At 49.4% G+C, this 15562-nt stretch overlaps 1 protein-coding gene across 9 annotated transcripts in view; it reads right to left on the bottom strand.

Annotated features, from left to right (window-relative positions):
- The window catches only part of ANKS1A (ankyrin repeat and sterile alpha motif domain containing 1A), a 170419-nt gene that overhangs the window by 52242 nt on the left and 102615 nt on the right, over positions 1 to 15562 (bottom strand). For all 9 annotated transcript variants that reach the window (XM_061399027.1, XM_061399028.1, XM_061399030.1 and 6 more), the window contains one exon: positions 7346 to 7932. In XM_061399027.1, coding sequence (XP_061255011.1) covers positions 7346 to 7932 — 587 coding nt within the window. The remainder of the gene's footprint in view (positions 1 to 7345; positions 7933 to 15562) is intronic.

Raw genomic sequence — 15562 nt, 5'->3', positions numbered from 1 at the left:
GGTGGTCCAGTGGTTTAGAATCCACCTCGCAATGCAGGGAACACCAGTTCCACCCCTGGTCCAAGATTCCACATGCCATGGGACAACTAAGCCCGAGCGCCACAACCACTGAACTAAGTGCTGCAACTACTGCAGCCTGCGTGCCTAGAGTCCGGCTGCACGACAAGAGAAGCTACTGCCATGAGAAACCACACACTGCAACGAGAGGGTAGCCCCTGCTCACTGCAACTAGAAAAAGCCCGTGTGCAGCAACAAAGACCCAGCAAGGGCAAAAATAAATAAAGATAAACAAGTGGCCAACAGGTACATGAAAAGATGCTCAACATCATTAAGCAACTTGGAAATGCAAATCAAAACCATAATGCACTGTCACCTCACACCTGTCAGAACGGCTGGTCTCTCCAGTCCTACAAGCCAGCACAGAGCTATTCGCCCAACAGCAGACCCCAGGACGGCATGCCCAAACGCACAGCAGATACAAGGCACCGCCCTGGTTTTCTCTGGAGGGTCTGCTGAAAATAGCTCCAAAGCAGAAAGGAACTGGAACATTTATACAAACCATACTACTTCCACTGAGTTTACAATGGCTTCCTGGTTGTTTAAATCAGGGCAGGCAAGAACAGACTATCAGACAAATTGTCATTTGTAGGCTCCTAGCGAGCTCCGGCAGTTTTCCACCTGTCCAGAGAGAGAAACAGGCCGCTCTGAGTTATGGACAGGGGGGCCCCATGGCGCGAAGACTGGCTCATTCGAGCTCCTGAGCAGGACAGAACAGCATGCTGGGGTAGAGTCCTTAGCATCGTGGCCCTGCCCAGGATCTTCAGGCCACAAGCACAGGCCACTGGCTACTCCCCTGGGGGCACCCTGGGGAAGAAAGCAGGACAAAGGAAAGTAAAGGAGCCCCAGGCGGGTTGGGCAGTGTTCCATGAAAACACAGAGCAGAGACAGGATCACATCTTTGAGGGCGAGAGCACAACACTGGCATCCAGAAAAGAGCTCTGTGTCATTGCTGAGGGTCACAGATTTCAAAGGAGGTCCACGTGCAGTCCACACTGTTTTCCCAGCGTCTATATAAATAAAAAGCCTATACCACAAGTAGTAAGATGTTCTGTAGAATATAAAAATATTTAACAAAAAATAGAAAACCGCTGGAGGAGAAGGCTGAGAATGAAAGGCTGTTAGCAAAGCCTCTCCTTGATTCTACCAGTAAAAATAAGAATGAAGAGGGAAAAAAAAAAAGAGGAAGAAAGTAAAAAAGACAGGAAAGAGCATAGATGAAAATGAGAGAAAGAGCAAAGGGGTGAAAAAAAAAGAGAGAGAAAAATAAAGAAGCGGAACTTCCCTGGTGGTCCAGCGGCTAAGAATCTACCTGCCAATGCAGGGGACACGGGTTTGATCCCTCGCTGGGAAACTAAGATCCCACGTGTTGCGGGGTAACTAAGCCCTTGAGCCACAACTCCTGAGCCCTCACACCAGAGTACGTGCTCGGCAATGAGAAAGAGGAGCCACAAGAGTAAGAAGCCCATGCACTGCAGGTAGGGAGCAGCCCCTGCTCACTGTAACTTAAGAACGCCCTCTCACAGCAACTAAGACCCAGGGAAGCCAAAGTAAGTACGTAAATAAATAAAAGAAAATAAAGAGGCAGAATAAGTAAAAAGATAGGAAAAATAGCAATGAGGAAATCCGGAGATGCAGGCAGGGGTGGCCACACTGATCTTCTCATCCCTGGCCTACTGCAGAGCCAGGACCAGCTCTGGCTTATTTACAATGTACCAGGCCATGGAGATGCCCATATTTACATATATATTTAATCTAGACTGAGAAAATCACGTGGATTTGTCAGACAAAAAGGCCAAAACTGTTTACATAGGACTCTATACCCTGTAGCTCAGATGGTAAAGAATCTGCCCGCAATGCAGGAGACCCAGGTTCGATTCCTGGGTCGGAAAGATCCTCTGGAGAAGGGAATGGCAATCCACTCCAGTATTCTTGCCTGGAGAATTCCCATGGAAAAAGGAGCTTGGCGGGCCACAGTCCATGGGATCACAAAGAGTCAGACTGAGCGACTAACACTAATACTACTATTCAATAAATGAGCTTATTTTTAAAATAGGAAAACAAAAACACCCTCCATCCTATGAGACCACTTAAAACCAAAAGGGGATGTAGAGGTTCTAGGATAAAAGTGACTCCTGAATAAACCCAGAAGCAACGTAAATAGTCACTCCAGGCTCCAATCTGTCCCAAGAGGTAGGAGGGTCACATTCTTCTTTCGAGTGGGAGGGCTGTGCTCAGCAGAAAGGACTTGTTTACATAATAAAGAACAATACACACTGCAGAACAATGTTATGGGAAGTTCAGCCATGGTCAGTGGGAACTCAAGCCCAAATCTCTGGGTTTAAGATCTAAGGTATTTTCTTGCACACCTGACCCTCAAGGGTTAAAAGCAAGCACAGCCTCTGTGGAGTTGAACCAATCAGCATTTCTCTCGATGACATCATGCCTCCAACTGGACAGCCTGCTGGAAAAGCTTCTGGGACCTGGCCTGGGAGGGAGCCCCTTCACTCCACGTGGAGGGACTCAAGGTCCCTGCAGCTACCATTTCAGTCAAAACCAGGACACTCCCCAAACCCCCGGCCAGAGATTACTCTGTTTGCACAAAATGTATGCAAAGCATGTCCCTGTTCTTCACCCATCTCTCACTAGTTTAATATTGATGAAAGCTGATTATAAAACACAGATTCATCACTTAAGCCTTTAGCTAAGTTCTAAATGACTCAAATGTTTATGCTAAGTAGCCAAGTGGCCTTCTGTGGCTTTTCCTTTCCAGAGCTTCAATCCCATTCAAAGGCAGGTGTGAGAGAGACCTATCTGATCCCTTAGGACTTTTTATACATTTAAACTACTATCTGACCAGACACCAACTGCTACTGCCGTGTGTGTATGTGCGTGTGTGTGTGCGCGCGTGCCTATGGGTGCAGCGTGCAGCACAGTGACAGAGGATTAAAATACATGTAGGGAGCTGAGATGCTGTCGACACTGCCAACCGCGTGGAAGGAGAACAGGTTTCTTCCCTAGAGTTGGAAGCGGGAAAGGCTTCCAGTTAAATGATGAATTTTTCCTGCTTCCCAGCACCCTGAATACCCAGGCCTTCTGGATCATCTGCAAATGAAGATTAATGTACAGTTTACATGCAAGAGCCGTGTTGACTGCCCCAGCACACAGCCATCTGTGGTTGTTTAGACTTGACAGAAACCGTGCTAGAAACGTCTGTATCACTGATGGTCCCTGCAGGAAAAAGAAGGCACACTCGAACTGGGGAACTGAAGGAGCTAAATAAAGGGATTACTGGCACAGGTTTCTGTTGGGGACAGAGAGAGGAACAAGGGTGGAGCCCCAGACCTAGAGGGTCTGGGGGAGGAATGTTACCAAAATGCACAGAGAACAGCTACGGAGCCAGGGTCTCTCACAGGGCTGGGGGCTTCAGTAGAGCAACCCAGCCAATCCAAGATTTCCTTGGCCGAGTGATGCAGTTCACAAGGGTGGGCCTCTGGGGGCGCACAGGCAGGTAGGGAGGGTGGGGAACACACTGAAGGGCAGATGGAAGGTGCCATGCACCGCGTCTAACAACCAGAGAACAGCTAGAAGAACAAGCTAACTAACCCGATGATATAAGCAGAGACAGGATACTGTGCTTTTCAGAATGAGGACCTGAGTCCAGATCTTACTGGCACGGCCACAGCAAGCCATCCCCGATATGCAGCAATTAGGTAAGAAAAGCAAATTATAAACTAGCAAATGTACTAAGATCTCAAATTTGGATATATATCAAACATTAACAGAGACTATGTAGAGAGCTGAAGGTGATTTTCCCACTCCTTATCTATATATTTTACAGTTTTATTTATCTTCAGGCTCTCAGTTTACCTTCTATGATGCCGCAAGGGATCATTAAGACAAAGAAGGTGCTGATTTGACTGGAGAACACAGAAAGTGTCTATTGAAGCTGGGATTTAGAGCACCTCTTAGCCTGAGCACTCTTCAAAGCAAACTCTCATTAGTTCTTTGTTACCAGAAACACAACAGAAAATAGGGAGAATACAAGCATCCCTAGTGCCCACTGTCTCAGAGGTTGCCCTTAACCAGGCTAACTTCCAGAATCTTCGGTCCAGGGCAATCAGTAGGGCCCACAGTAACACTTGTGAGGAACAGGCTGCGTGTGAGAACAGGGATGGTCCACTGCGCATGTGCCCAACATGCATCACCCCACACCCGGCCCATCAGGCGGGCCTACACTGGAACAATAAAGGGGAGAGGCTGCAGACTGCTCTCTAACCTCTTCCCTCCCAGGGAATCAGGCAGAAAAGCTCATTAATTTCTCGAAGAACAATGTGCGGCACCTGCCCTCCTCTCCCAGGCGGGGCGGGCTCTTCCGTCTTGGGTAAGGCAGAGTCAGGCAGGAGGCTGAAGCACTTGAACTTCCTAGTCTCCACCAAACCTTCCCCCAGAGCTCTGCCTTTCTCAAGTTTTAAAGATGCTCCAGGGCCCAGTTCTCTCCCTCCAAAGCTGCAGACACAATAATAGTATTAATATCTACCATTCGCACAACACTTTATGCCTACTGGAACTGTACTGAGTGCTGAAACGTATCTAATTGGTAAAAACACCTCTGAAACACAGATTTGACGCCTGTTTCACAAATGAGGGTAACCACTCCGAGGCTTCCTGGAGCCTCCCACACGGAGGTGAAGTTGATGGAGCCAGGTCTACTGACTCCGGAGCAGGGCCCCTGGGCCGCCCTGCGCTGCCTTCTAGGATCAGCCCGGCCAACCCACGGGCAACCCCGTCTGCACTGGGGTCGCAGCCGCCCTGCCCCAGAGCCTCCCTCTTCCTCCTGGACCCCTGGGGAAGAGCTGAGCTGGGCCCAAGCTCCTTTAGGGCAGCCTTACCGACCCCTTAGAGCTAATGACGACAAAGAAAATAAAACTGTCAAGCACAGGATACAGGCAAAGCAGCCTTCAGGCAGGGGTCAGGGTGGGTGGCGAGCAGCCATTACTTAATGCCCTGCTCTAGGGAAGTCTGCCAAGTCCTGCGTTTAGGGCCAAACAGGGTGGGAAACACTCCTCAAGTTTCTCTTTAGATAGAGCTATCCCCCCAAACCAAGTATAATACGGCTCAAAACAATACTGAAGGGTTAAACGTAAAGCACTCTGTTAATGTTTACTATGCAAGCACAGCTTCATCTTCTGAATGCTTTCCAACAAGACCTCAATTGCCTTTAGTTTTTTCAAACTTAAAATGTAACAGTCCTTCTGGTGGTTAGCCTCACCACAGCCTGGCCCAGGAGTCCCTGGGTTCCCTGTATCCACCAGCAATCTCTACCCACCAAGACAGTACCAGCGTATGCACCTCCTTTCATTAGGATATAAGGAGACTCAACAGGCAACTTCAATTAAGCCTGGCGTGCCTCGGTGATTTTATGTTTCTTTTCCAAGAGGAAATGGTGGAACCCATAACACTGCCTGGCAGTGCTGCAACAGGGCCTGGACAGTCTGTGAAGAATCGTCCAGCACTGCTGACCGCTTGGGGTGGAGGATGTACTCAGGGTGAGACATAAAGAAGGGGTGATTCATCAGGCTGGTCCAGCAGCCTGTGTGAAGAGCTCTGAGCCATTGCCGTGATAGCAAAGCACCCCCTCACTTCTCAGCCTCACGGCCAAGTCCTCACACTCTCTTCTCCCAGTCTCACCTTCCGCCCTTACTTCTTCCTCTCCCTGTACACTCTCTGCACATGACAGTAGCCACGTGACCAAAGCTCCCCCAGACCCTCTCGCTCGCTCACCTGCTATCTCCGCCTCGATGTCCTTTCGCCATCCCATGGCTCCAATCTGGTTCTAACCAGAACACCTGGCTCTTGAATTCCATATCCAACTCTACTTCTCCGTGATCTTTCCTGAAGCCCCCTTTCTGCCCTCTCATACGCCTCATCTCTGCCCACTCCACTCCCACTGATGTTTTTCTCTGTTGATTTCTTCTGCCACTTCAGAGAATATTGCCTCTTACTCTTAAACTGCCTTATCCTATACTGGACTGTAAGTTAGAAAAACTCTGTTTTGAAAACAAAGGTAGAGCACACGTCCCTACAGACCCCTGCTCTCCCGTGTGCCATTTCTCGGGCACAGGCGCTCTCGAACACTAGCTACATTTCCTTAAGTGGCCTGGCATCAGCCACAGGCTCACCACCAAATCCTGGTTTGCCAAACAGCGAAGATTTCCTCTGGCACAGGATCTTCCTGTCCCTGACTAAACAGAGTCCTAAACCTCATCTTATCTGGAGATGAGTGCTGGAGGAATTGGCCCCGCCCTGTTCCCATACTGGGAATGGGATTAGCTTTGGTTTACATAACTTTTACAGCTGCAACCCGGATGGGCTGGGTAGGGCATTTAGTCTACAGAATGTTCAAATGGACATGCCAGCTGCAGTGGTCCCCTCCTCTTTGAGAGCTAAATTCATCTTGTGAAAATGTTCCGGGGAGACAGATCCAGTCCGCTTCAAAGTCAGCTTCCTTTCAGCTAGAAGCCTGCGAGGGTAGTACTTGAACATTCCCTGCATGTTTACCAAGCTTTGAGAAACACATTCTTCTGCCCAGGAAGACATGTCACAGGTCACTGCAAAATACTTGGGCACATATTTCTATTCTTTAACAATGGCTCTGAAAGGAACCTGGGCCTCAGATTCCAAATGTGTTCTCCTCACTAATCACTCTGTTTCCTGAACCACCTAGCCCTCTGCCCCACCAACCCAGGAATGTGGGATGGGCAGAAGCTTCTGCCGGGAGAGCATGTGGTCTTCCTGGGAAAAACAGGAGAATCACACGCAGCGGGAAACAGAAAATCCCCCTCTGGTTCCCTTTCAGCAGCTTCTCCCAAAGCCCCATCCCCCAGCCCTGCATCTCCCCTCTTCCTCCTGAAGGCTCACAGGAAGTCCTCTACTTCTTCCGCAGCATCTTCAGGGCGAGTCTGGCTCCCTCAGTTAGGCCGATGGGATCCAAATATTTCCAAACAGCATGTCACTTCTAGGAACTGCTTCTTCCTCAGTCCTGCTCTGCTGGGCCTCCGCCCTGCAGATTAACCGTAAGTGGACCTGTCCTCTGCCACGCAGGCACGAAGACCCCTGTCCTGGCTCCAGGGCACCTGCCCCCTCCCAGCTGTCGGAAACACTCTGGTGGAAGTGTGAAGGAAGCCGGCAGCCGCGGCCCCTGTGCTGGTCCTGGGCATCGGCACCCGGGTGAGCGCAGGGGCTCGGCCAGCCTGGCTCTCTTCCCCGAGACAACACGCAGCCTTACCTCATCCCACTCAGAGGCGAAGGAGGGCGACTTCTCCAGCCTCTTCTTCCCAATGCTGCAGTTGGAGAGGGACTCACTCCGGCTCCCCATCGTGGCGTCCTCCGTTGGGGAGCAGGTCAGGAGATCAGAGTCAGACTTGGACAAGCTGCGGCTGAGTTTGAGCTCAGCCTTGGGTCTGCTGGTGGGAGGGGCTCGGCTCCTGGCCCCGCTCGGGTCACCTTCCTCCTCGGCGCCCCCAGGGCGTGGAAAGGCTGTGCGCATTGAAGTTTTGGGGTGCGTCTGGCTGTGGGCGGGGGGCAGGCTTGCCGGGTGGCCCACTCTCCTACTCTGGTCCAGCATACGGGGCGGGGAGGCTCCGGACGCACGCCTGCCTGTCTGCTCCAGCTGCATCTCCTCGGGGCAGGCGCCCTGCGCGGGGGACCCTTCTCGATGGTTCTGGCCAGGGGCAGGGAGCAGCTGGAGAGGGTCCTGCCCCGCCTCACACACCGGGGAGGAGCCGTGGAGGAGACCTGAGAACTGCTCCGGGACCTGCCCGTCCTGCCCCTCCGCAGAGTCCTGGCTCCGGCCACCGCTGCTCTGCCTGTGGTCTTGGAGTGGACGGAGAGACAGAGAAATAACAAAATTAAACACGGCAAAAACCAACAAAGTTCCAATGCAGCGAGCGCACGGCCGAGCAGAGGAATTCAGAAGCAGGGGAAAAGGGAGAGAAGCTGGATGGCTGGGGAGCAGGCAGAGGGACAGAAGAGGAGAGAGGAAGTCAGCAAACAGTTTCGTATTGTTCTTAATGTCCAATTTGTACCCAAAGTCAGAGCATTTATGAAATTCCAAACACTGGCCTGATTAATGCTATCTGGCAGCCTTCCTTGTTGTTAGATTTCTGTTAACATTAACGACCAGACCTGGCTATATAAGGCGACAGGAGGTGCTAACTATATCCCACAGAAAGGACACAAGTGAGGAGAGTGAATGCGGAGTAAAAGTGAGAGGGAGGGAGAGAGAGAGCCGCCAACAAGCAAGCACGAGCAAGCGAGACTCACTCCTGGAACATCTGATACATTTCCATAAAGGCCAAAGTGTTATTTAGAGCCACCCGCCCTCCCTTCCTCTGGCAAGCAGCAACAGTGGGGGGGTGGGGGGGTGATGGAAGTCATGATCCACAACCTGCGACTTCTGGAATTCCTTAACTGAAAGTGCAAAACAAACCAGGAGAGAAATAACCGCTTCCTTCCTCAGGTTTGGAGGGGGGGCGGGTGGCGATTCAGAGTTCCACCCCTCTTCCTTCCTTCCTCAGGGAACACAGGTTTTTTTTTTGAGAATGTGCACATCTCACTCTTTGCAAAGCCTCCCAGCTGCTCCTATTTGTTTAAGTTTAACCTTAGCTGGTCCACTGAAATTAAAAGGGTCTGATTTGTCAGTGCCGAGACGTGTGCCGTGCTCCTGAGACGGCCCCAACATCCCGGAAACCCGACACTGCCAGCTCGTGAGGCCAGCCACTACTGTATGCTTCCCCGAGGGACCAAATACCTCTGCCCTGAGGTAGCATAAATAATCGACCAAATCAGAGTCCAACATCAGTATCATGCCAGGACACCGAACAGGCTCTCCCTGCACGAACTCAGACCTATTAGCGATTTTAACCCACATCAGAGGGGCAGATGACAACCCTGTGCTGAGCACTAGTTCACACTCCACGGCTAATGTCCAACCTGACTTTCTCTGTAAGTGGAAATGTACGGTACCGGCACCAAACGATTCTCTAGTCTGCACAAAGCTCTCCAAACTGTTCATGAGATCAGAGGATCTTGGAACCCAAAGGGTCAAGCTCAACTATTTTTACAGATGAGAAATCTAAGGCCCTCAGGCCTCCAGTGGTTGGTCTGGAGAGGTGGGGGAGACCCAGGCGTCGGCACACCTGGCTCTGGTCCTGCTATCTGCTCTCTCGCTGGGTGGCCTTGGCAGTGATCTCATCTTGCTGGGCTTCAAGATCTAAAATAAGCAGGTTGCCTGCGTGGTCCTTAAAAATCCCTTTTATGTTCTGATAGTGATGAGAAGGCACGTCTTCACCACACTGCGACAGCACACTTCCCCTCGAGGTTGGCAGAGCCCCATGGGGAGGCCTCTCCTGGGCCTGCCTGCACAGCACGCCACCCCCATCAGCAGGCCCGCAGTCCCAAGGCTGTCAGGTGAGGAGGGCCACACTTTACACACACAACCCTGCACCACCCAAGCCCGACGCCAGGGTCCCACAGTGCTAGGTCCGCATTTCAGGAAGGACCCCGGTAACCAGCTCTCCAAACGTTGAGCCTGTCACCCTGAGGTCTGAGCAGGGATATGGTTCCATGCACCCCACCCCACCCAAAGGACAGTTTGGTCTCTACAGCTGGCTTGGCTTTTGGCAGGTCTGCAGAGGCCGTGGAGGGGTGGCCAAGGAGCTCCACCTCGTGGATCTGATGACTCACCCACAGGAGCCCAGAAGCATGAACTCTGGCCTCTCCTTCCTCTATTCTTGACTGCTTTGGGACTTTCACACCCCAAACCCCGAAGGTCAAGTCCAGAGCACTGATTAAGCCCTGACAGCCTGGATCGTATCTCCAGGGAAAAAGTGCTGCGTACATGGAGTTCTGCATGGCTTCACTCAGGCCTCAGGAAGCCCTGACTTTTGGGGTATGAACACCACGTAAGTCAGCTGCCAGTGTGCCTGAAGCTGCCCATGAGGCTGACGGTGGGGCCACATAAGCATCTAATGGTGACTCGGGCCAATGGGACTTCCTAGGGAAGTGGGAGTCAACCGGAGTGGAAAACCGGCCATCTCCAGGACCATACCCTAATGGCCAGCTTCCTCTAGGTTCTGGCCCAGGGGGCAGTGTCTCCCTGACCACATCTGAATGTGAAAGAGGGTGCTGGTAACAGGCTTCTCTTCCTTGGCACCAGCTTCTACCTCCTTACTTAACAACTTTTTTGAGGAGATGGGAGTCCAACAACAAAAGAAAAACACCAGTCCAGAACTGGGAGCCAGCCAGGCTCACACTGCCTGGGTGGACCTTGGAACCCAGGCCGCAGAGCATGTTCTGACTGCTGCTGGCATCGCCAACAATGAAGGCCCTGTCCAACAGCCATGCACTCATGTCGGCTATCAATGCAGAAAGAGAGACAGATGCCAAGAGCTCCCTAACAGACAGATGCTGGAGGAAGGAAGTGGGTGGAAAAAGGAATGGAACCTTATGGCAGGAGGAAATATGCGAAGAGTAAGAATTTCTGAGGGTCATAATCCCAGTAGAGAAACCATAGTCCACCAGAGTAGAGGAAATCATGGGAAGGGATTCTTATTTGACATGGCTCACCCAGCAATTTCCAAGAAAAGACACCTTGGCATTTGAAAAGCTGGTCAAGATCTAAGAACCTGAGGATCTCAACAAGCTGGCACTCCTTCCCATAAAATACTATATCCAAGACTAAGCTAGATTTCCTGGCAAATCAATGAGTGGGCAAAGACCTACTCAACGGTCCTTTCCTTCAGTAAAGTCAGGATAATATTAGGTCTCTTAGGGACAAGGTGTTAACAATATAATACACCGATCAAAAGCCAGATCTCCCCCAAGCCCCAACACCAAAGCCAGCTCTTAAGCAAATTACTGAACTTCTTTGTGCCTGGCAATCTCATCTATAATTCTGGGATCTTAACAGTACTTATTTCATAGGATTGTTATGGGAATTTTATGTGTGAAGCATTTAGACCATGCCTGGCACATGCCAGCTCTGAACAGATGTTAACACCTGCTCTTATTCATATTTTGTTCACAGATGAGACCTACTACTTCTCTGTTCCTCACAGGTTGTCACAAGGATTGTCAACAACACTGCACATGCCAAGTACTAACATCGTCCTTATAAGTCTCGACACAGGAGGAGGTGACCAAAGGTAAGACAGTGAGAAGGCTGAAGTGAGAAGCAGGGCCCAGCACCATCACTGTGAGCCCTCCTTTCATCAATACACGTGTGCGAAATATCCATCTTCAGGGAGCACCCGAAGATACAAAGACGAAGACACGACCTCTGCTCCAGCAGCCTACCAGCTATTGGAAGAGACCAGCATATAAAGAAATAACTAGAATTCAAAGCAAAGATTAAAGAAAAGTATAAACCAAATGCACAGTACAGTGAGTAGCAATGAGCGTGTGATAACTTTGAAACAAGAGGCTTCTCAGAGGAGGTAGATTTTGAGTTGGACACTGAAGGAGAAGAAAGGCCTTGACAGGCCTCAGAAAAAGTGGAAATACATTAGAAAAAGCAGAGACAGGACCCTTGTGCCCAGGGCTCATGGACTCCATAAGAGGACCCTCGGTCCAAGGCCTTCCTTCGACTGAGAATCACTGTGCTCCCGCCCTGGGAGCTCCATAGCTCCTCAAACGCTCGTCCTCCACTGCCCACAGCACTCCTCCCACCTGCCCTTCCAGGAGAGGAACAGGGGGACACGACACGGGGAGGGCTGTGTCCTCAGTCTCCCCATACACCGAGGCCCGCTGCTCCACTGAACAGCAGGGCACACCAGCATGCTAATTCCCAGTCCCTTCAACTTTCCATTTTTATTCATTCTGGGTGTGCACTTTCCTTTTGCCCTGTGAGCTGCTGAAGCAAGGGGTCTTCTCTGCTGCATTTTAATCACTATGATGATCCATGGGGATTCTCAAGGGTTTTTGAATAATAACATTTTAACATTTACACATTTCCTGCCAGTTTAAATGAGGGCTGAAAAACGCAGCGTGTGAGAGGACTTGCTACGTTAAAACAATCCTCAGGCTCAGAGAAGGCTGGGGTACTCCAGTTTCCTGGGCTGTTCTACTTTCTTTGTGCCCTTAGGATTAGAACCTTCCAAACGCTTAGTCACAGTGGTGAGCGCCAGAAACTGTGTGTGTCCAGGGAACTCCCAAGTACGGCGATGCTATTGGAGGGTCACTGTGCTTCCCTCAGAAAGAAGGAACTGAGTAGGTTATCCAGACACTTGCTGGAGACCATGATCTGACAAGACAAATACACAGAGTCCACACTGTTCCATGACAACCCGAGAAACAGAACAAGAGCTGGACTGGGATTCAGGAGGCCCAAGCTGGAGCTGCAGCCCCGTGACTTTCCCTCTCTGGGTCTCTCTCAAAAATTAATGGCTGGGATGCATTCTCCAAGGCTTTGAGATTTAGTATGGTTTGAATCTGTGATTAGATGACCTAAGTTCCCTTCCAGCTCTGTGACATTAAAACATGAATAGTAGCAGGGCTTCAGGGGAAATGATTTAACCTCATAGTTAAACAGGCTTTGGATATGGCCACGTTAGGGCTTAAGGGCCAGCTCTAACACCTAACTTTTTCTTCCTCATCTATTAAACAGGGATAAAAATAGCCTCTACTCGGAAGATTTGTCTGGAGATATGCAATGACCTAATCAGTGTAAATGAACCCAGCGCACGGCTGGCCCGTTAGAGGCCTTCAGTTAATGGAAGCTGCCATCATTAGCATTTTTCATTTACAACAGTTTCCAAACTGTTCTTCATGCTAACACGGCGCTGAGTCTGGTTTCCTTTTCCCCAGCTCAACAGAGAAGACTGGTTTCTTCTAAGTGGCCCTGTGAACCAGGCAGAATAAAATTCAAATGCCAGGGCAGGTCTAGCTGTCTTGCAAGTTTAGTGCAGAGCTGTGTGTGACAGCACGGTGGAGAACACTCAGGTCAGGAACCACGTCCTCCCAAGACAGCGCCCACGGGCACAGCGCGGCTATGAGACTCAGGACCGTTCTACCAGGCTTGGTCCTGATTACCGACACCTCCCCGTTTCCCTAGGCTCTTCCCTAAGTGTTCACGGGCTGTTGTTGGACCTCTGGCCCCTCACACTTCCCTGTTCAGCATCACCAGCTCTGCCTGGATCAGCTTCCACTCGGCCATGATATTTAACCAGGCCTGAGTTAATAGAACACTTGCCATCTCTGTTTCCCTTGATCTTCTGCCAGTTCCAATACTGGTTATTCACAACCATTTGCTTTCTCTTCTCCAGTTGCTGGAATGTTGAGCCCTGCTGAATACTCAAGAAACAACTGACTGAGTCCTCTACCAATTTAACTCAGCTGTCTTCCAACAGCTACCAAGCGTTAGGTACTGGCTCCTCTGTGCCAGACATTGTGCTAAGCATGTTCTCTTTTAATATTCACAACAACCATGAGGGAAGAATCTGTATCCCTACTTTACCCGTAGAAACTGAGGCTTAAAGAGGTTACACGGCTTCCTCAAAGCTGCCGACCAAGAAGTGGGAGAGAAGGAATCCAAATGCAAGCCTCACTACCAGGCTCAGTCACGCTTTTATTCACCTCGTGAAAACTATGATTTCGCTGTAAGATCAATTCCTTACCTCTTCCCTTGGTGTACTCTTGGGAAGATAATTGCACCAATTTACTTAGATGATTTAGACCAAACCTCCTTAACTATTTTCAACATCATGTCAAAATCTGGGGATAATTTCATCTCTTCCCACTTGAGAAGTATTTCTCATCCAGGATTTACCAAAGGCCGTCTCATTGCCCAGTGCTTTTTCTAGTCTTTATCCTTCTAGCTCTTACTGTATTGACACTGTTTACTAGTTGTCCCCATTCTCTCCTTCTCCCTTGGTCATGGGGCTTTGTTAGACTGGCTCACAGCCACCTAGAATAAAGCCTACATGTCTCGTCTTGGTGGCTAGGTGTAGCCACATGGCCAAGCTCTGGCCCGTGGGCTATTAGTGAGAGTGGTTTGTGCAACTTCTGAGAACTGTCTTCAAAGTGCTCTTCTTCTCTTCCTTCTGGCCTGTGCTGATAGCTTAAACTTCAACAGTTGTCTTGAACTGTAAGATGGCAGAAGGAAACCGGGTCCTTGGCCACCGTGAACTGCCATCCTCACTCTAGACTTCTTACTTCTGGACTATCTGATTTAAGACAGACAGTTATTTGGGGGGTTTTGGAAGTTCAGCCTGGCTTCTAAGACACTGCATGATCCTGGCTATCTTCCCATGTTTTTCCTCTCTGCCACTAAATTTAAGTTCTATTCTTGACATCTTCAATCTCTCTAATCTTTCCCTCAGCAACTGATTTTCTCATCCACGTTATCCATCACTTCAACGTGGATGATTCATGAATCTGTATTTTAATCATTACATCTTTCTTGAACATCAGACCCACATTTCTAAGAGTCTATGGAATACTTCTAGCTGGATATTTTGGTAACTGAAACACCTCAAACTTAACATAATCCAGAATTGGACTTATTTCCTCAAATGTGCCCCTCCTTCAATCCCCTGTTTCTATTAGTTGCACAATACTTCCCCAATTAACCAGGATCAAAACCTCAGACTCATCCTTAATGCCTTCTCCTCCTCATTCACCCATATTTGGATGAATGTAAGATCCTGTTAATGCTACCTATTTAAAACCTCTGCTATCCATGTTCTCCTTCCAGTCACTTCCTATCATCCCTCTAGTCTGAGCTCTAATTTCCTTTAAGAGATTCCTTGAGATCTCTCAACTTCAAGGTATTCCTAACTCCAGTCTCTCCCAACCGCAATCTAAGATTCTACAATTACACATACACTCAGCCCTCCATATCCATGGGTTCTGCATTGGTGGATTCAACCAGTCACAGATCTAAAATACTCAGAAAGAAAAAAAAAAAAAAAATCCCAGAAAGTTCCAACAAGCAAAATTTCAATTTACTATGGGCCAGCAACTACTTATCAGTATTTACATTGTATCAGGAATCAGAAGTAATTCAGATGATTTAAAGTATCTGGGAAGCTACATGGAGCTTATATACAAAAAACTATGCCATTTTATATAAGGGACTTGAGCGTCCAGGGATTTTGCTATGAGTGGGGGGGAGGAGGGGGAGGGTGTCCAGGAACAAATCCTCTGAGGACACCGAGTGATGACTGTTCTTGAAGTGTGGCTTCTATCCTGTCACCTCATTCAAAAAGCTTCAACAACACTCCACTGTCTGAGGAATACAAACCTCCATCTGAGATCCAATATTCTACGACCAGTCCTTTGTTCCAACCACACTGGATTATTTACCGGTCTCCAAATATGCTATCGTCTCCCACCATCTTACTGTTGCTGATGCCACATCCTCTGCTTGGAAAAGCCCTCTTCTTCCTCACTTCTGCTCATCAAGTAGAATTATCTATTTTGGGTTTCAGCTCAAATGCACTTC

Source organism: Bos javanicus, chromosome 23 (assembly GCF_032452875.1).
Source record: "Bos javanicus breed banteng chromosome 23, ARS-OSU_banteng_1.0, whole genome shotgun sequence".
In the NCBI taxonomy this organism is placed as follows: Eukaryota; Metazoa; Chordata; class Mammalia; order Artiodactyla; family Bovidae; genus Bos; species Bos javanicus.
This window is presented reverse-complemented; position numbering and strand designations above follow the sequence as displayed.